This window comes from Myodes glareolus, chromosome 6, assembly GCF_982192425.1.
Source record: "Myodes glareolus chromosome 6, mMyoGla1.1, whole genome shotgun sequence".
Classification (NCBI taxonomy): Eukaryota; Metazoa; Chordata; class Mammalia; order Rodentia; family Cricetidae; genus Myodes; species Myodes glareolus.
Window position 1 is genome coordinate 69,324,142 of NC_142031.1, and position 21,961 is coordinate 69,346,102.

The following is a 21,961-nucleotide window of genomic DNA, read 5'->3' on the forward strand; positions in this document are numbered from 1 at the left end:
ATATGGGTGAGGGCTGTGGGGACCAGGTACAATTCTGTTTACACTCACTCCTGCTTGGTGTTCCTTCCACCAACAGAAAGCATCACTGATGCGGGGAGGGCCTTGGTCCTGAAGTGTCAGGCTTTGTTGACTCTCCATGGGAAGCTTACCCTTTCTGAGGAGTGCAGGGAAGGATGGAGTGGGAGTGGGAATGAGGATAACTATGTAAAATGAGAAAAAATTGTGTTTAAAAAATTCTTAATAAAAAAAGAAAAAAATGTAAAAAAATAAAGAAAAAAAAGAAATTGTGGCTGGATTTGTTTGTCTTGGGTTTTCGTTTGTTTGTTTTTAATGATTAAGTCCAAGATGCCTCACATGCTAAGCACTTTATTCACAACTGGTCTCCAAGACTGCTGTCCTCCCAGCTGCTCTAGTTTTTAACAAGCGCATCAAGTCTCATTTCCCTAGGTATCAGGCAGATTCCTTGAGGTGAGCTGATGCTTTATGTGTATATGAGAAAATCAAGTTGAAATTGGGACAGATGTTATCAGAACAGGAATAAAGTATTTTTTTTTAACAATAAGTGTAAGGATGAGAATCTTAATGACTCGTTATTTTCTTCCTATAACGTAGGATGTCAAAACACGGTCGAACCATCATCTTCTCCATTCATCAGCCTCGGTATTCCATCTTTAAGTTGTTCGACAGCCTCACCTTATTGGCCTCAGGGAAACTCATGTTCCATGGGCCTGCGCAGGCGGCTTTGGAGTACTTTGCCTCAGCAGGTATGGTTGGTTGTTTCCCATGTGGTAGGTCCTTCCTTCCCAGGACTGGGGCTACAGCAGACAGTCCACAGGAGTGCTGTTTAGTCTCCATGTTGGCCTTCCTCTCTTCTGGCATGCTTGCCCAGTTCTGTGTTAGTATGTCTCTTCATTTTGTGCTTGCTTGCACAAAAATCTTTAATTTTCCTGTGCTTTTTGAATATTTGTGGCATTTGTGTCTAAGTGTGTCTCTCGAATGGGCCTGTGCTGCTTCTGTTTCCCCGTCATGGTGGCCTTGCCCTGAAAGCGCAGTGGTTTTCTGTAGAGTCACAGTTAGCACTTCGGTCAGTTAAACAGTTTTGGGGAGGACCTAGGATTGTTGTCTCCTTGACTGCAGGGCAGGTCCCAGCTTTTCAAGTCACCAGGCATTTGATCTTGGTGGCTTCCCAGAGGACTTATGGAATGATGCTTAACTTTCTGGTGACGTTAGGTTGACAGTTTACTCTGTGAGTGGGTCTGAGTGACTAGTCTCAGCTCTCACTTTGATGAGCCTGCATTTTTGGCACTTCTGAGTTGCTTTCTTCTATTGCAGATTGAATTATATTTTTAGGAGTGTCTGCATTATAAATGTGCCCACATGTAGGGCTGGTGCCCTGAGAGATCAGAGTAGCGTACTGGACGCCTTTGTAGTGGGGTTACAGAAGGTTCTGAGCTGCCATGGGGGGTTCTAGAAGCCAAACCTGTGTCCTCTACAAGAACAAGTGCTCTTAACTGCTGAGCCTTCTCATCAACCCTGTGTGTTCATTTTAAATGCAGTGTATATGATCCTTTTCATTTTAGAGGTACTTGGCTATGATTATAGATGATTCTTCATGACCTCAAGTAAAATTATAAATATTTGTTATCTATCATCCTTAATTTTTAAAAACTTAATCTGCCATTTAAAATAAGTGAGCATATCTTGGTTAAGAGCCCTGGCTTCTTTTCCAGGGGACCTTGGTTTGATTCCCAGTACTCACGGGATAACTCTCAACTGTCTGTAATTCTAATCCTCAGAGATCCTGTCTTCTGTCTCTACATGTAGACACCAGGCCCACATGTGGTATACAGACATCCATTCAGGCAAAACATCCATACACATTAAGAAAAAAAGGTTTTTGAAGAAAAAAAAAATAGAATAATTGAGCCCAGATGAGTGGGGTGTTCAGTGGCTGTGGTTTTGAGACGACTTCAGGCCAGTTTGAGAGGACTGTGCCGTTGAGGTCAGAGGTGAAGGTGTGCTGTGCTGTGCGTGCTCTCTGAGAGTGCGGACCCGAGCTTGCATTCTCTTTGGCGCCGTGGCAGTGTGACAGATGAGCATTGCAGCCTCTCCACTCAGCTGAAGGAGCGATAAGGATGTGCCGACCTGACGCCAGAGCGCACATGATGTGCCGACCTGACGCCAGAGCGCACATGATGTGCCGACCTGACGCCAGAGCGCACATGATGTGCCGACCTGACGCCAGAGCGCACATGATGTGCCGACCTGACGCCAGAGCGCACATGATGTGCCGACCTGACGCCAGAGCGCACAACGACTGTTAATGTTTTCCTTTCCTGACCTGGATTTAGACCTTGGAGGGAAGAGTAGCAAGCACCAGATTGGATCAGTAGCCCTTTGCAGGTGAACACCCATGTGAGGTGCTCTCGAGTGCCCAGAATTCCTTCTGGGTTATTGGAATATTTGTTAAATATTTAAGAGAAATGGTGTATTGGTGAAGGGAAAGAGTGAGAAGAGGGAGGACTTATTAGGTCCTGCCTTCCCAAGCCTCCACTCCCTCACCCTCTGTGTTTTCTAAGGCCTTGCATTGCCTTCTCTTCTAGGTCACCACTGTGAGCCGTACAATAACCCTGCCGATTTCTTCCTGGATGTCATCAATGGAGATTCTTCTGCTGTCGTGTTAAATAGAGAGGAGGAACCCCAGGGAGGTGTGTGACTCTCGTGGAGTTTGCCTTGGTGTCTGTTGATTTGATGAGCCATAGGAGTGTGGCTCACGAATACATGTTCTCATAGGCCAGACAGGACTCCATAGTGAGATCCTGCCTCAAAACGAAGCAAAAAGATGCTTTTGAAATTCATGTTAATTCGGTGTGAAAGTTGCCACACAGTAGGCAGACTGTTGTTTGTAAGTGCTTGGGTGTTTATCTAATTTGTAAATGAGCGTTTTCCTGAAAGGGTCAGTTGTGAGGCAACTTTCCACTTTAAAATTCTCTATAGGAATAGAACTGATAGATTGGATATGTATATATGTGTGCGTGAATGAGCGTGGTTTACAGGCTGTGGTTCAGCTAGTTAAAAATGGCTGTCTACCAATAGAAAGTCTGAGAGTCCAGCGGTTGTTCAGTCCATGAGTAGTCTCTAATGCCAGCGATGGAATGCCTCAGCAGCAGGGTATATGAACCCACCAGTAAGACTGAGGACAAGCGGGCAAGAAGCAAGAGCTTCCTTTTTCCATGTCTTTTATATATGCTGCCACCACAAGTTATAGCCCAGATATAAGGTGAATTTTCCCATGGTAAAAGATCCAGATTTAGGGTTGGTCAACCCGAAAAAAATCACTCACGTGTATCTAGCCATTTGGGTTTTAATTAATTCCAGATGTAATCAACTTGACAACTAAGAATAGCCATCACAAGTATTTTATAAGCGAACTGGATAGGGTGTCTCAATGCTTTTAATCCCAGCTTGTCATCACTTGAGATGCAGAGATTCAGAGCCAGGCAGATACCCATGAGTTCAAGGCTATCCTGGTCTATATAGCAAGTTTCAGGCCAGCCAGGACTACATAATGATATCCTATCTCAAAACAAACAAACTTACAAACAAACCCCCCAAAATGGCAAGTTTTGCATTTGAACATAGTAAAAGGCAAAAAAAAAAATCTAACTCTGTACAGTAGTATAATGTTTATTTGAATAATTAGGGTCTAAACTGATAGAAAAAGTCAGTGAGTTTTCTGTATCCATAAGATGTGGTCATGCACAGATCAATTAGTTGTTTCTATGATATATCAGTCAATAACAGAGTAACTTTATTATTTTGAGAGTACTTTACTGTGTAGCGCTGGCTGGCCTTGAACTCATTATTTTATGTAGACCAGACTGTCCCCAGATTCACAGAGATCCATTTGCCTCTGCGTGCTGAATGCTGGGATTAAAGGCACATGCCACCACGGCTGTCACCACTCCAGAGGAAGTGGGATCTGGGAGGATGGAGTGGATAAATGAGGTGCACTAAAGTCTCATGCACTGGCCAACTTTATCCAGGGACTCAGACAGTTTTCACTCGAGGGTTAAGAATAGTCACAGGAGTAAAATTCTGATGTGTTCAAGCTGTGCACAATCACAAGGACACACCTCACATGGCAAAAAAAAAAGCAAAAATGTGTGACATTTAATTGAATAAACAATAATGAGTAATCTGAAGTAAACTCACTTTTATCTGCTACACCTGGGAGGAGCACACATTCCAAGAAGAATTCCACGTTTTGAAGAAACTGAGGTCACAAGATGTCCAAGGTGTCTTAGTTAGGCTTTTATTGCTGAGAGGGGATACCACGACCACAGCAACTCTTACTAAAAAAAGCATTTAATTGGGGCTGACCTTAATTTTGTTGGTTCAGAGGTGTAGTCCATTGTCACCATGGTGACAGGCAGACACTTTGTCTAGTTTCAGCTTCTGAGACCTCAGAGCCCACCCCCAGTGACGCACTTCCTCCAATAAAAGCACACATGTTCCAACAAGAACACACCTCCTAATAGTGCCAGTTCTTAGAGCCCTTGGAGCCATTTTCATTCAAACCACCACCACAAGACTTGGAGTGTTCTCTCAAGCACTTAGAATTCTCTTTACATGACTCCATTCCTAGACCATGATCTGACATATGCCCAGCCAATATTTTATTTATATATATAGATACACACCCATGCACACACACATATATATCACATGCAATATTTTATATATATATACATATATATACACACACACGTGCAATATTATATACATATATACACAATTCTAGAATTAAGGGATTATAGAAGTATGGAACCATAGAAAAATGAGTTAAATTAGTTGTTATGTGTTAATATTTCACTTTTTTATCCACATTTATCCAAAGAAAACAAAACTGAAGAGTCCTCCAAGAGAGAGAAGCCAATAATAGAAAACTTAGCTGAGTTTTATGCCAACTCCTCCATCTACAGAGAAACAAAAGCTGAATTAGATCGACTTCCAAGGAATCAGAAAAAGAAAGGAATATTAGCCTTCAAAGAGACCACGTATACTACCTCCTTCTGTCATCAGCTCAGATGGGTTGCCAAGCGCTCATTCAAAAACTTGCTGGGGAACCCTCAGGCCTCCGTAGCTCAGGTAACCTGACAGATGCGAGCTGTGTGTGAGGTCCTCACGAGGCCAGCTCGGCTCCTAGCCTTCTCCTGTTGCTGTGATTTATTTTCTACTTGTCCTTCTATTTTGCTGTCATTCCCACTGTGTCTTTATTAACTGATACTGAAGTTTCACTTTCAAAATGCACAAACAACACTCTTTGTGCTTCTCTCCCCTGGGTAGTAAAATTTGATAAAAGTTTTTCTTAGTTCGTGAACTTACAAAAATGTTCAGTTGTCCTGGCTTGCCGTTTGTGTCATACCTTACTGACTTTTGCGTAGGATATTTTTGGTAATCTATGTTTTTGATTTCCATGAGCATTGAGTTGATACAATGTGTCATGGTGTTGTGATGATACATCTTTTCTTCTATTTGTAATAGTTGAACTTTGGTTTGAACCGATTTAGACTTAGCATGTGACCAGAGGTGACTGAATTTGGAAGATCTCAGAACGAGTGTGGTGTCTGTATAAAAATATTTCATCTGTTTAGTGTACTAACATTTTTCTGATCAAAGCCATTTGGAAGAGACTATTGGTCTCTTGTAGAGTCGTTAATAGCTGGCTATGGACTTGCATGTTTTATGCCTGTTATAACTCCACCACAAATATCACTTTCAAAAAATGATCAATATATTTACGTAAAGATATGATAACACTTTTGAAGAATTGTATTACACTTTTGTTCAAAACTGCAGAGGTCAGATGCAGACTTCCCATAGATGTGTCCCTTCATTCTATCATACCAGACTTGGCATAGCTGTACCAAGTTTGCTTTTCTGTTTGCTGTGGGGAAACACTGGCCTAATGAAACAGTGGGGGGAAAGGTTACAGGTTAGAGTCCATTATGGAGGGCAGGAAGGTGGGAACTGAGGCAGAGAGCATGGAGGGCCACTGCCAAGGATGACCGTTTGCCATAGTGGGATGATCCCTCCTACATAAGTTAGGAATAAAGAAAATGCCCAGGCCCAGACATGTCTACCAGCCACTCTAATGGAGGCAGTTTTTCAATGGAGGTTCCATCTTCCCTGCTGTGTCAAGTTGACAACCCACACTAACCACCGTAAAAATAAAATATAAAATAAATATAATAGTAAAAATATGCCAGGGTAATAGGCTTTCCCCATTCTAAAGTTCTATCTTAATAGCAAAGAGATTTGTAATTCTCTCATGAATATGGTATTTCCAAGTCTTCAGAGCACATACTTCTCTTGCAGAGGACCTATGTTCATTCCCATTCACCTCTAACTCAAGCTCCAATAAGAACTGATACCTCAGGCCTCCTTGGGTACATGTGTACTAGTGTGTATGCATGCACACACTCATACACACACACACACACACACACACACACACACACACACACACTCCTGATGCTTTAAACCAGAAGAGTTGACTTTTTCATAAACACAAATGTTATGTATTGATGAAGCTATATAGACTATTAAATGTGTGCGTATTACCAGTTTTAGTTCTGTTCATGCTATACTTTATGTTTTGATACTGTTAAAGTATTAAGAATTTTTTTGAGCTTTGAAATTTCAATATATATAAGTGAACATTAATTTTCTTTAGATGAGCATTTTATACATTTTAAAAATTACCTGTTAATAATATATTAATAAATAGAATCCTCCAAATAAATCACATTATATAACCTTTAGCCCCTTGCTTCTTGAAACATCCTTAAAAAGACTTCTCCAAAGTGTTGCTGGTGCAGTGTCCTTGGGGGCAGCCTGTGTGGATCAGTTAGGCGAGAGGGGTGACTGTGAGGGTGCAGAGGAAGCATCTTGGGGTGCTGTGGGGCAGGAGGCCCAGTGCGTGGATGGGGAAGTGGTGAGAGAGGAGACGATAATGAAAGCCTGTGAATGTTCCACAGAAACAAGGGGTTTTTGTTTGGTTTTCTTTTCTGCTTTGTTTGTTTGTTGTGGTTTTTTTGTTGTTGTTGTTGTTTTTTTTGGCAGTGATGCTACATAGTCCCCCATGCTGGCACAGATTTTCTAGAAGTTGCAGAGGTGAAGCTGAGCTCACCCCTACTTCTTTTGCATGTAAAAATCCATTGTCAGAATTTGGGGTGGGTGCATTAATTTTTTTTATCTTTAACATTAAAAGAAAAGGCATCTTGTTCTCACTTGAACCTCTTGTATGAAACTTCGTTCATTGGCACAAAAGTTCAGTTCAGTTCAGATCTCTTAGTCACTTGGACTTTGGTTTGTCCTCAGAATATCCTCTTAAGGTTCCCCTATGTACCATTCATGGGTTCAGTGTCTGACCTGGGACTTCCCTGACTGCTGGAGCAGTGGAAGGAATCTTAGGGGCTATTCTGTTGACTTGTCAATTCCCTGACAGCAGATGCTTGGTTTTCCGTTTACTCTAGAAAGCAGTCTAATAATATATTCTATCCCATACGTTCCCAGGAACTCTATCATAACTAAATGTATAAAGTGTTTATGAGATTGGACTTCATATGTATATTTTAAAATAACAAATAATATGCAAGTATTTTAATCTCTAATGGGAACTCTTTTATTTTCATTTTCCTTTTTGAAAAGCTAATTGTCACAACCATACTGGCACTGATTATTGGTGCGATTTACTTTGACCTGAAAAATGATTCCGCTGGAATCCAGAATAGGTAAGTAAATTTGGATTTTTCCCCCATTCTGTAGGATAGAAATGAGTATGGATTTGTTCTAAGCAAAATAAAAGAGAAAAGTATAGTTTAGAAAAGTAGTACAGTAGTCTACTCCAGAGGCAGAGCAGCAAAATTTGGATCTGGGTTTTGAAAAAATAGTGTTCTTTCTTTAAAGTGTTGTTTTTTTTTTTTTTTTAGTGTTCTTTCTTTCTTGTGAATATTGATTAATGATTTAACCTTAATAAAAGTTCACGGTAAACATCACTGTATCTTTGTAGGTAGAAATGAGCTACCGAATTGAAAACTTCATGAGTTGCCTTTTTCATACACACAAATGTATGTGTGTTGATGTTACCATACAAAAATTAAATATAACCAATTTTAAGTATATATAGTTCAGTGGCCTTAAGAACATTTACACTGTTGTGACAGTTGACAACCTCCTACTCCAGATAAGATTTTTTCCTTAATGGAGCCACCTTATCCATTAAATTAAATCCTTTAAAGTAATTACTCAGTGCTGACCTCACTCTCTGGGAAGTACCACCCAACTTTGCATCTCTAAATATACCTCTTCTGGAAGCTGGTTGGTTATCCATGGGATCCTACGTATTTGTCATTTGATGACCGACTTATTTTCCTTATATAATGTCTTAATGGTTCATCCATTTTGCAAGTTGGTCAGAATTTCCTTTGTAAGGCTGATTTAGTCTTGTGTGTGTGTTCACTTTTTATATAGAAATATTTTGTTTATCCATTGCCTGTGTCTGAACATTTGTTACTTCGCCCTTCGGTTGCGTGAGTGAAGTTAGGGCTCTGCATTTTAATTGCGGGTCGTGCTGGGAGTGCATATGCTCAGTAGTAGCGATAACCTCGGAGTCACAGTCCCTGCCATGATTCACGTACTGAGAACCACACCTTGCTGTAGATATTGAACTCAGTGTTTGGCATCCAGACGCCACTATGGGTAGATGGCGTTTTTCCTATATTGTTATCGAGAAATGTTGAATTTATTTTATGTCTGAGAAAGGCTGATTCTTTTGTAAAGAACCCATAGAAAAGTCTATCATTCAGGTCAAGTGAGTTTTCTTCTGTGTAGAGTCAGTTAGTGTTATTCTAGTGTGCCATTTTCAGCATTATATCATTGTTTGTTTTACCTTCCTTGAAGCTTTAGATAGCAAGATTGTTTCCAAAATTGCTAGTAGTTGATGGTTTCTGTGGGTGTTATTTCTTGAGCTAACCCAGCATACACGTAGGAACTGGAGGTCGCGGACTCCATACGTTGTGTAGTATTGGGGGCTACTACAATACAATTGGGCAACTACTACAGTAGTTGAGGCTGAAGCAGTGACTCGGAGGGTAAGAGAATTTATTGCTCTTTTAGGGTCCTGAGTTCAGTTCCCAGTTTTAAGTAAATTTACAATTTTATGTTTGGCTATGTCCTAGTTTCCTTTTTTTCTTGCTTTGATAAAATACCCTGACCAAAAAGTAACTTAGAGAAGAAAGGTTTATTTCAATTCTAGGTTAAAGTCCATTTTTGTGGGGACGTCAAGACAAGAACTTTTAAAGCATCATGTCTACAAGTGCAGAGAGGGAATTCGCACACAGGTCCTCACCTGCTTGACTCAGCTAGCTTTCTCTTTCCTTAAACATGCCAGGGCCCAGCCAATGAAATGGTGCTGCCCATGTTCAGGGTGAGGTTCCCACTTGAGCTCACACTAAAGATGATAACCCCATCCCTCTACCCCCGCCAGTGGCCACCCAGACTCTTCTTGGGGATTCTGGGTTGTATCAAGTTGACAGTAAACTAACCAGTACCAGCCATCTTCTGCCACAAGCAGGGCACAGTTGGACGTGCCTGAAAGGCCCTGTTTCCCATACCAGCATATTATGAGGCAATTAATAATAATAATATTATTATATATTAATATTAATATATAATTCAACTGGAATTTTACAGGAACAAAACAATTCGGTTCACAACCATCTAAGACTAAGAATTTCAGCATGCGCTCTAACAGGGACTCACTGGAGTCAGTTGTCACCACTGTAGAGGTACAAACACAGTATTGAGACCCAGTTAGGGACAGGGGGTCATTCTTCCTTCTATATGTGTATGTGTGTGTGTGCATGTATGTGCACTGGTGCTCTTGTGAAGGTCAACTCTCTTACGGTGGTCCTGAGGATTGAACTCAGTTCGTCACTTATACCTGCCGAGCCATCTCCCTAGGGCCTCTCTCCGTGTTAACCAGAACGGTTTTACTTAAAAAGAGAAAGTAGCATGTTAGTGGTAGGCCATTTGTAGACTGCAGACCTCGGTGCACAGAGCTGACTGGGTGCTTCTGTCCCCATTCTGTCCCGGCAGAGCTGGGGTACTCTTCTTCCTCACCACCAACCAGTGTTTCAGCAGTGTGTCGGCTGTGGAGCTGTTCGTAGTGGAGAAGAAACTCTTCATGTGAGTAGGCCGCTGTCCTAGCTGTGTGTCAGACTCCTCAAGTCCAAAACCGAGTCAAAATAGCATCCTAATAGTACCCATATCTCTTATTTATCTGCCTCATTGGGAAATATAAATTGCTTGCATCTTTATACTGTTCAATGTGAATTTTTAAAAGTGCATAGGACTATAGTATTAAGAAAGAGGAGTCTTAGCAAGGGTGGAAAATTCAGAGCACATGGTGCCTGCTTAGCCAGAGAAAGGCGATTTTCAAGTTTGGGTCGAGGTTAGGAAATCCCAGTGCTGAGAGAGAAAGCAGCATCAGCAGGGCTGAAAAAGTAACTTGTTTTGATTAATCACAGGTTGATAACTCCAGCACAGGAAGTGAGGGGCTTCAGAAGAGTTAAGTGATTCAGCAGCTAGAAGTGGGAAGATCAAGACTACAAAGGCAGAGCAAGTACAAACCTTGGCAGGGGAGGCGTGGAAAGAGCCAGAGGACAGTTTCACTGTAGGGAGATGCCTGGGTTTTCTCCCGTGTTCTTTAAAGGTTGCAGAGATTTGCCCGCCTTTATTTACCAACAAAATGAATCAACCAAGATCAAAGGAACAAAGACACTGGTGGAAGAGTTTGGAATAACTGGAGAGAGATGTCAGGAACAGGAGGGATTAGCTGGTAGCTGGAAGGGCTATAAGGTTGTAAGGTATGCCTAATGAAGGAAGACGTTTTGTTCTGATGCCCGCGTTCACAGCAGCCAGAGGAAGTGCTGGATTGAGAGAGGGTCACAGTGTAAGAGCTTCCTGAAGCTGATAGCCCAGGAAGGGTGACACCTAAGATGGTGAAAGGCTTGGGGGTCAGCCTGGAGCATGCGGGAGGACCCTGGGAGTGCAGCAGGTACCCCATCTTCTGTTCTGAATCTTCTAGACTAATCTGAGATCTATGCTCTGTTTTCATAGACATGAGTACATCAGTGGATATTACAGAGTATCTTCTTACTTCTTTGGAAAGCTGATATCTGATTTACTACCCATGAGGTTTTTGCCAAGTGTTATATTCACTTGTATAGTATACTTCATGTTAGGTAAGTAACAGGCCAGACAAAATTGCCTTTAGTTTTGAATGTAAAGTGAACTAATTTCTCTGTGTATATTTTTATTGATCTTTTTCTATGTGTCTATATTAAAAAGACACAGAAAATCTTAATAACTACACATACTCTGATACATATTCTCTAATAAGAAAACCATGTTGAGTTTGGGGATTGTTTATTTTATTTACTAAAAATAGAAATCACTGAAAGATATAGACAGATTTATTTTTACATTATGTCCAGGCTTTGGCCTTAGGATCACTGATTCAAAATTTCATGTGCATATGCATACATACTGGTAATTATATTTTTACAAAGCACTGTAGTATAAGAACCACCGATAGAGCTTAAAACTTCCATTTTATATGCGAGGTTTATCATAATGAATATGACATGGCATCGAGAGCCTTAGATTCCTGATCCATTTTCTTGTCAGTGTTTCAAAATCACCAGGTTGTATGACATGTACATAGTCATATATGTATATATATACATATATTTACCTGATAGTTTATAAAGTACTTCAAGAACTTAATCCCATTTTTTATATCTAGGGAGACATAGGTGATATAAGAACCCTCCCTTCCTTTGTATATTAAACCCTGAGGTCATTTAATTGTGAACCAAGTTTCTTCCGTAATGTAGTTAGAGCAAATACTGAGAGATGTGGGGATGTCTGGATAAATGAGTGTTTTCTGCTGGTGAGCTTTCTGTGGCTATTGGAGCCAGTGTGTTTCCCGTAGCTGTTCATTTAAGGAGCTCAGAATTATTCTTGCTACGTATAAAGATATCTACATGTTATCTGAAATAGTGCTCTTAAAACAAGCATGGGAAAGGAAACTGTGTTAGCTGATCAGTGACACCGAATAAAGCAATGACATTGGTGACCCAGTGTAGTTCGATAGCGGGTGACCTTTTCTCTTTAATTCTGATGGTGATTGCTATGGTGTTATTTGCACAACAGACAAACCAAATACACGAGGCAATGGCACTGATTGCTTCTTCTCTTTTTCAGGACTAAAAAACGAGGTAGGGGCTTTCTTCATCATGATGTTCAGCCTTGTGATGGTGGCTTATACAGCCAGCTCCATGGCACTGGCCATAGCTGCAGGCCAGAGTGTGGTATCCGTGGCAACACTTCTCATGACAATCTCTTTTGTATTTATGATGGTGAGTATGGACAGAGAAGACACGCCTGGCCTTGTTCTCTCTGTATATTCATCTGTTGTAGAAATCTGCTTTGTGGATTCTTTCCATTGGGACTGTGCCCCTTTTAGAAAGCCAGAGGCTCAAATAAAGTGACTCTTAGGGAAAGTGATGGCTTTGCTCCCAACCTCTCTCAAGTCCCTTGTATCGCTACTGAATGTTGCTGTGACTTTGCTGACAGTGCCTCACTAACAAGCTTCTAAGAGACGGTTTTTACCCAGGTGTGGTGTGTATATCTGCAGCCTGCACTCAGGAGTATGGCTGTGCGTTCAAGCCAAGCCTGAGCTACAGTGAGACCCTGTCTCAAAACTGCTGGCATTGAAACCATTGTACCTTGTGAGTTTATTGTTATGCAGTAAATTCTGTTGTCATGGAAAAGGGGAAAAGTCACAGAAATGGAAGAAAATACTTCCTGCTGATCTGATGTTAGACAAACTTTTTATCATTGAAAACAGGGATTAACATTGAAATGGTTTGGTGGAATTCCTGCGAAGGGGAAAGTGAAGCTTGGGAGAAGTGTGACAGTGTGTACCAAGGACTCTGTCTTGGGTCCCTCTTATAACTGGAATATTGTTTTAAAAATAGTAAAACATTAAAAAGCATGGTAGTGTGTGTTAATCATCTCAGCCCTTGAGGTATCTTAGGCGCAGAGGGAGCAGGAAATTGAGTCATCTTTAGCTACACAGTAACTCTGAGGGCAGCCTGCTCTACCTGAGACCATATCTCTAAGAAGCTAGAAACTTTCAAAGTCCACCTACCTTCAGTAGATACCTATTTGTTTCACATTGTTTAATGTGTCCTCACTCCTAACCTTGTATATGTCTCAATTTTGCATCGGTGATAAATCAAAAGGACCAGCGCCCATGGTTTTTCTCCCGCATCCTTACATAGGAGCGGCTGGCACATTGGCACACAGCCCTCTTCGCTAGAGGAGGCTGTTCTCCTGGGAGCCGTCGCTGGCTGGAGCCTGCTAAGCTTCAGTTCCTTCATGTTTCAATGTTGAAACCACCGATGGATATATTATGTAGAAAATAATCATCCTTGTTTATATTCTCATTCAATAAGTAAAATACCTTTAAGCGAGTAAAAAAAATATGTTTTAATTTCTGTTTGAGCTGATTGCTGTGTAAGTGTTTATTATAAACAGGACTTCAAAGCCAGTCCTCAGTCCGTGTTTTACTATGTCGTAAGATCAGTCCTCAGTGCAGTCCTGAACATGCACACGCAGCCCACCAGCGCTGTCATTGTCCTGCATATCCCAGCGCTCTTAGTATGGCAGAACACACTCCGTGAGAACCTCATGTTGCATATTTTTAACCTTGTAAGGTTCTGCTTTGGGGGCAGTCTTTTTTATTTATTTTGATTTTTGAATTATGTGCATGTATGTGCATCTGTATGCAGTGACTGAAAGGCCAGAAGACAGTGCCAGACTCTCGGGAGCTAGAGTAGTTGGTGTGAGCCGCCTAGTATGGGTGCTGAGGACCAAACTCAGTCCTCTGCTAGAGCAGCGATTGTGCTTGACTGCTGAGCCGTCTCTAGCCGCATAGGTAAGCTTACATGGAGGCATTAGTTATGTTTTCTGCTGTACATCCTCACCACGCCATGGTCTCATCTGTTCCAATTTGGAGATTCTGTTGTACCTGCATTCTGAACCTAAAATAGTTCCTACAGCCATGGCTATAGAATATAAACTGTTGTAAATCACAAATCTCATCTGGATGTACAGCAACCTGCTTGTTCTGAATTATTCTAGTGCGCTCTATATTTCTAGGATTATTAGGAGGAGCGCATATGGGTGACATAGTTAGAATCACATAGCAGTCTGTTTCCCATATTCATATCAAAAGATTCAACTGGAAAAAAAATGTATACTTTTCTTGGGTGTGCCTGACACTTTCCTCTCTGTCGTTATTCCTTAAAGAACACCATAATCCAGTAATGGCATCTTCTATCTGTAATCCTAACATTTGGGAGGCAGAGTCAGGAAGATTACTCCAAATCTTATGCCAGCCTCATCTACATCGGAAATTCTGGAGCAGCCAGGACTACATAGGGATACTGTCTCATCCACTTATTCCATTTATCCATAAGTAATAAATGAGTGTACCAACTTTTTATTTAGCATTCATGTCATAGTAGGCATTTTAATCACTCTGCAGATAATCTATGATTGTTTGTAATGTGTCTATTTTGAGACTAGAGGCTGAGCTGGAAAGCAGGTTTAGCAGTTAAGAGCACTGGCTGCTCTTTCTGATGATCTAGGTTTGGTGCCCGCCTAGCACTCACATGGTCGTTTACAGTTGTCACTAATTCCAGTTCTAGTTCCAGGGGACCTGACACCCTCTCTGGCCCCCGTGGGCTTCAGGGATGTGTGCAGTGCACTTATATACAGACAGAACACTCACACACACACACAATAAAAATGAATAAAACCATAAAAAGGTGTGCAGGTTACATTACTGTGTCATCTTCAAAATGAGATCACTGTGCATCTGTAGAATGTAGTTTAGTGTTGGAGGCCTGGAACCAACCTTTACCCATGGGAGATCAGGGGATGGTTCTGTTTCCTGATCTTCCATTGCAGTTACTCAGAAAGTTGAAGACATAGTTAAATCATTAAGGACCATCAAATAACTTGAATTTATAGTACTAATTATAGGTGCATTATCTTCCCTTAATGCCATAAATAGCCATGACAGAAGTACTCGCATAGGAGGTACAATAACTGGAAGTTTTCTTTCATACTGCCTTGGCGTTAGCAGTGATGTTTAGCAGACGCAGGTTGTTTTGTTTTTGAGACCATCATGCCAGGTATCCCAGGCTGGCCTTGAAATTGTGATCCCTCCATCTCTGCCTCCTGGGTTTGATTACAGGCATCCACTATCACATTTGTCTACTTTCAAGGCCTCAAAGGAGGTCTTATCTCAAGCTGTGAAATCGCTGGACTGGCTCTAACCTACAGGTTTTGCATCTTACAGATTTTTTCTGGTCTTTTGGTGAATCTCACAACCATTGCCTCTTGGTTGTCCTGGCTCCAGTACTTCAGCATTCCTCGATATGGCTACACAGTAAGTTGTCCTTGCTTGTCATGGTGGGACGAAACCTAACCTTGTCGTATCCTCAGCCCCAAGTGGGACCCTCCCAGAAACAGTGGCTAATAATTTTTTGTTAGTCTTTGCTATTGGAGGGTCAAGTAGTCATCTGGGGTTTTCCATAGTCAACCCATTATTAGAGGGACGTGAAGAGTAGGCAGAAATCACATAAAAGAGAAGTGTTGACTAATTGATGAAGAATATTGGTTTTTTGTTCAGTAAGGAAGTAAACGAAGTATACTGCATGTTTTATATTGGGACTGAGATCTGAAGAGAAGTCGACTGTAGTACTCAGCAACCATATTGGCTTTAGCAACTAATCAAATACAGAGAAAATCGCTGTCTTAAATTCAGCACAATGAAATTTCTGATTTCTCTTATTGCTACTTTTTTCTGAAAACAAGAAAAGGTTGTAACTACAAATGAACAGTATTCACTAAGCATCATTGTATCATTTTAATTATAAAAGTTACGGGTTATAAAATTGGGATGAGGGGGCTCTGGGGTAGTCACCAGTCTTCCCTCTCGGCCAGTTGGAAGTTGCATCCCAACCCTGAGTTTCTTGATTGTCTGTTTTGGTGTTTAAGAAAAGAGGAGAAAGAAGGATTGTGCATAAGCAGCTGGTATGCTTTTAGAAATAACAATAAAGATGAAATTTGAGCATGAGATTGTGATAACTCTTCAGAAACATTTTGGAATTCCACACCACTGACACCGCTCTGCTCTTGTATGTGTTCTAGGCTCTGCAGTACAATGAATTCTTGGGGCAGGATTTCTGTGGCGGACTCAACACCACTGCCAACAGCACCTGTGGTGACAGCTATTTGATGTAAGTCTGTGTCCGGTGTCACAGTGTGCTTGTGTCTTCCTGTGCTGTGGGAGGAGTCAACTTCCCGGTCTGTGAAGGGATCCCTTCTACACTATGTGACCATGTTGAAGCTCCTGTAACCTATACCAATCACTGCCATATTTAATGTGAAAAAAAAAAAACTTCCCTGTGTATTGAGTGAGATGTTTTAAAAGTTCCCTTTGGTATTTTTTTGAATTCTTACTTTTCAGAACTTTGGGGTTAATAAATGGGCTGTTTTGATAGTTTGGAAGGGACTTGTGGTCTCTGATCCAGAATGGCTTACAACCCAGAGCCCAGAGTGGAAGAGAGTTGCAAGCATTAGGGCAGTGAGGGCAAGAAGGGAGTCACTGATCACTCTGACCCTGGTACCACTTTCTGCCTCACTGCCTTTGGGAACATCCTGGGACTCAAGGCTGCCAGCTGATGTGTGTGCACGTGTGTGTGTGTGTGTGTGTGTGTGTGTGTGCTCGTTTAAACTGATTTGAAACTCTTCCTAAAGAGAATGCACTCTTTCAAGATTTATAATTCAGGTTCTAATGAATTAGATGACTTTATTTTAAAATGTTAATACTTTTATGATAAATATTAACGGCTTGGTTTTTTTTTTATTTAAAGATTAATGAAAGAAAAGAGTGCTGATCTCTCAAATATCTCCTGAATGTTCAGTTGTAAAAAGTACTACTAGTAAATAGGATGATCTTCTATTTTTGGTTGTTGACAGACAAGGGGCTTTTCCTTGAGTGCTTTTCTTCACCTGCCCACCTCATTTTGGTTTTGTTTGGGGGTGGCTTGTTCCTAACACAAAGTCCCTGGCAGCCAGGAGGGAGTAGACAGGAAAAGCAGTATGGCAGGAGGAGTCATGACAGGCTTCCTGCTCACTCACGAAAGGATGGAAAAGCTGCTCTAAGGCAAAGAGGAATGGCTGGTTTGAAAGCTGCTGAATCCCACCACGCTCAGGAAAAACAGCCACAGTAATTGTGGCCACATGGGCTGGATTCCCTGCTAGGGCCGCTCCATCCGGCCCTGCTCTCCTTGCTCCCTAAGGCTGTCAGCTGTGCCCTCTGGCTGAATGTCTGCAGCGCAGCCAAAGCTGACAGACGTGACTCTGGCCGAAAGCCACTGCGCCCCTCTGGCCAGATGTAGCTTTCTGACCTGTTGCGTTCACTGTGTGGGTGGGCAGACCACGCGTGAAGGACTGAACCTGGCACAGCAACAGCTGAGGTAATGAGTCAGTGAAAAGGCACGTGGTTAGTGTTTCTGCCCTGAGACAGCAGCATTATGGATTTAAAACTAATGAGTCTGAAGAGACAAGAAACTTAGTTCATACTAAGACTATGTTAACTTGACCAAATTTGCTAAACCACTTAATAGTTACACTCTTCTGGATTTTTTTTTAGGAATTAACGCAACTTAATTAGGTACACGTTGCTTAGCATAGAATCTAGTAAGTTACAGGGGAGAGTGTCGATTTGACTAACCTGTGGGTTTCTGTAACAAAAATACTGAATATACTGATTAATATTAGACAGATACTAGGATGAACCTAATTAATTTTGTATATTTAAATTTCAGGACTTGTACTGGCAATGCCTACTTGGAAAGACAGGGCATCGATCTCTCACCATGGGGACTGTGGAGCAATCATGTGGCTCTGGCTTGTATGATTGTTATCTTCCTCACAATTGCCTACCTGAAGCTGTTATTTCTTAAAAAGTATTCTTAAATTCCCCTTTACCATACTATTAATTGTACTCCTATTAAATGCAGACACTTTGATTGATGTATCCAGTGTTCTTTTTTTGATGTACGTAAAATTACTAACTCTGAAAACTTATGGACATTATGTATTATGTATTAAGCTCACCGAATAGTAATCGTGAGGAAAAAAAATCCAGTTAGATTTACTGAGCTGAAAAGGCAGAGTTGAAGTCTAGATACGACTGACATGTCGCTAATGTATCTGATATAGGTTATCATCTTTAAAGTTGATGTGCAGAAGCCAGGCGTGGTGGCACACCCTGGTAGCCCTGGCACTTGGTACAAAAAAAGCAGGGCTGCTGTTCAAGGCTGGTTTGGACCCTATGTTAAAATAACGGTAAGAGAGGCAATCAGGTAGGTCAGTGCCCTTTAATAGTCCGTGAAGTTATGATCTGCTGTTTGATAACTAATAAATATATTCATCCTGTATTAGAAGTCTGAAATCTATGTCAGGGAAACCCCTTTTCCCCAGGGGTTAAAGAAAAAAAATCAATGATCATAGAAAATACTATTTGATAAACTACTGATAAAACATATAATTATCTTTGCTGATTGGAGACTGCGTTATAGGTGTGGTAGAAGGCCAGAGGTCTTATGATACAGCTCTGTCTCATTTCTGGGACATTCTAGTCCCGAATGCTCATTTACTCTGTTTGGTGTAAATCAGCTCAGGGATATAATCTGAATATAGGCGTCATCTTAGAAACATTATCAAGACACAGACGTACGGTCCTGCATCTGCCGTGCTGCCCCATAAAAAAAATGCACCACTTAAGGGACTTAGAAATTCCCAATTGTTTCTAGCTCTTGAAATTAAGACTTTGACTTAGTAACTGTTTATATACATTCCTATACATGTTTATCCCCCTTGTTCATCTCATTTCCATAAGCTCTCTTCCTTCTAACACTTAACCAGTAACACCTAAGTATTTACCAGATAATGTGAGAAGTTTTTTTAACTTCCACTATTGCTAGGCGTCTTAGCTGGGGTCATCTTTGTGGATTCCTGGCAGTTTCTCTGGCACCAGGTTTCTCTCTAACCTCCAAATGCCCCCCTCTATCAAGATATCTTGCCCCCAACTCGATCAGTCAATCTCTCATGTTCCCATCCCCCCATCCTCTCCCCTCCACCCCCAGTTTACCCAGGAGATGTCATCTATTTCCCCTTCCCCCTGGTGATTCATGCATCCCTCTTAGGGTTGTCCCTGTTACCTAACTTGTCCGGGGCTGTCGACTGTAGCCTGGTTACCCTTTGCTTTACATCTAATAATCCACTTATGAGTGAGTACGTACTATGTTTGTCTTTCTGGGTTTTTTTTTTCTAGTTCCATCCATTTGCCTGCAAATTTCACCATGTCCTTGTTTTTTTTTTTTTTTTTTTTTTTTTTTTGCCACTGAGTAATATTCCATTATATAAATGTACTGCCGCACTTTCCTTATCCATTCTTCAGTTAAGGGCGTCTAGGTTGTTTCCAGGTTCTGACTACACTAATTGTCATCAGAGAGCCTTCACCCAGTTCATGATGGAGCAGATGCCCAGATCCACAGCCAAGCACTGGGCCTAGCTCCAGGAGTCCAGGTGAAGTGAGGGAGGAGGGATTGTATGAGCAAGGGGGATCAAGATCATGATGGGAAATTCCACAGACACAGCTGACCTAAGCCGGTGAGAGCTCGTGGACACTGGACCAATAGCTGGGTAGCCTGCATGGGACTGACCTAGGCTCTCTGTATGTGGGTGACAGCTGTGTAGCTTGGTCTGTTTGTGGGGCCCCTAGCAGTAGGATCAGAACGTGTCCCTGGCGCTTCATCTGGCCTTTTGGAACCTGTTCCCTGTACTGAGATGCCTCTATCAGTCTTGATGCAGGGGAGCAGGGGAGTAACTTGGTCCTGCCTCAGTTTGATAAGCCATGCTTTGTGGACTCCCATGGGAGGCCTGCCTCTTTCTGAACAGAAGCAGAGGAGGATTAGATTAGGGGGAGAGGATAGATGGGAGGTGGAGGTAGGGAACTGGAAGAGAGGAGGGAGGAAAACTGTGGTTAGTAAGTAAAATAAATGAAAAGATTTAATTAAAAAAGGCAAGGTAACACAAGGTACAGTTCAGGGAATCACCATAAACGGAAGACTCACGTTCAGGCACTGTTACTGATCAGAAAATAGGGCACAACACACAAACGTTCTTGGTGCCCCACCTCCCAGCTACGCCTTGCCTGTCTGTTTGGCTCGTTTCTGCACCAACACTTGTATACCCCTCCATGTGACCATTACTAGAACATTCCTGGAGCTCAGTTTTATGCTCTCATATACACACATATGCTCAAGAAAACACAGAAATCTCCTTCTTACTTTGCATTTGCTTTATTTTTATTTAAAAACATTTTTACTTTATTATCATAATATAATTTGCATGTTAAATAACACTGTAATAAAATGATTTGATGTATTTGAAAGTAAAAGAAATTTGAAGCAAAAGAAAAACTTAAGGTTACAAAACCCATCCCCTAGAACACTGTTTTTGCATTTATTTCATTATTATTTTTTGAGAATTCCATACATGAGTCCTGTATTTATATCATTTCCACCCCACTTTCCCCATCTTCTAAGTCCTCCATGCCTTTTGTGATGGTTTGAAAGAAAATGGCCCACAGAGGGAGTGGAACCGTTAGTCGGTTTGGCCGTGTTGAAGGAAGTGTGTCGCTGTGGGGATGGGCTTTGAGGTTTCTTTCTAAAGCCTCCTTCAGTGTGACAGTCGACTTCTGTTGACTCTGAGTCAAGATGTAGCCTCTCAGCTCCAGCACCACGCCTGCCTCCATGCCACCATGCTCCCCATCCTGATGATAATAACTAAACCTCTGAAACTGTACGTGAGCCATTTCAATTAAATGTTTTCTTCATAAGAGTTGCTGTGGTCATGGTGTCTCTTCACAACAATGAAAACCCTAAGTCACCCCCTCTACTCCATCTCAACCTCAGGACCTTTTAAAAAATTACACACAGGAATATAATCTGCTGAGTTCATTTAGTGTTGCTCATATGTGTGTATGTATACACACATATACAAATAGACATATTTAAGGTTGACTACCCATCAGGGGGCTCATCCCTGAAGAAGGCTGATTGTCCATCTTTTCGCAGTCTTTAATTGCCTATAATTCTTCATGTGGAAGTGGGCCTTGTAATATTTCCCCTGTCTATGATGGTGTGAACTGGTAGTGCCATTGTACAGGACTTGTTTAGGCAGCCATATTGTTGAGATTTCAAGGTTTCAAATTCCCTGTCATTCCTTGTATAGAAGATACTGTCCCATAGCAGATATCATGGTCCTCTGGCTCTTAACATCTTCCTGCCCTCTTTCTACACTGTTCCCCTTGCCGTTTGGTGTAAGGGTTGTGTTGTAGATGTATCAGTTAGGGATGTGTACCCTACAGTAAGTTAGTCTCTGCATTTCGACCATTTGGGGCAATATGTAATTGTCTCCTTCTGCAACAAAAATGTTGCTTCCTTTATGAGGGGTGAGAGCTACACTTACCTTTTTCTATAAGGATAGATGTTTACCATGAACCTGGGAATTACACTGGTTTAATGTGGCAGTAGTGGATTCTCCGCTAAGGTACACGACCTCACCAGCAACAAGTAGGTGGGATTATAGTACCAGGTGTGAATTCCCTTCTGTTAAGAGGGCCTTAAGTCCTCCCTTGACAACTCTGAGATACTGTGAGAGATAGTCCTCGGGGAGG

The 21,961-nt window shown here is 41.6% G+C and overlaps 1 protein-coding gene across 4 annotated transcripts in view; it reads left to right on the top strand.

Annotated features, from left to right (window-relative positions):
• The window catches only part of LOC125404005 (broad substrate specificity ATP-binding cassette transporter ABCG2), a 91,524-nt gene extending 73,275 nt beyond the window's left edge, over positions 1-18,249 (top strand). For all 4 annotated transcript variants that reach the window (XM_048439642.3, XM_048439643.3, XM_048439644.3 and 1 more), the window contains exons 7-16: positions 613-764; positions 2,604-2,708; positions 4,901-5,151; positions 7,717-7,799; positions 10,165-10,254; positions 11,188-11,312; positions 12,337-12,491; positions 15,506-15,595; positions 16,360-16,448; positions 18,042-18,249. In XM_048439642.3, the coding sequence (XP_048295599.3) occupies positions 613-764; positions 2,604-2,708; positions 4,901-5,151; positions 7,717-7,799; positions 10,165-10,254; positions 11,188-11,312; positions 12,337-12,491; positions 15,506-15,595; positions 16,360-16,448; positions 18,042-18,192 (1,291 nt within the window). In that variant the 3' untranslated portion in view covers positions 18,193-18,249. The remainder of the gene's footprint in view (positions 1-612; positions 765-2,603; positions 2,709-4,900; positions 5,152-7,716; positions 7,800-10,164; positions 10,255-11,187; positions 11,313-12,336; positions 12,492-15,505; positions 15,596-16,359; positions 16,449-18,041) is intronic.
• The last annotated feature ends 3,712 nt before the right edge of the window (positions 18,250-21,961 follow it).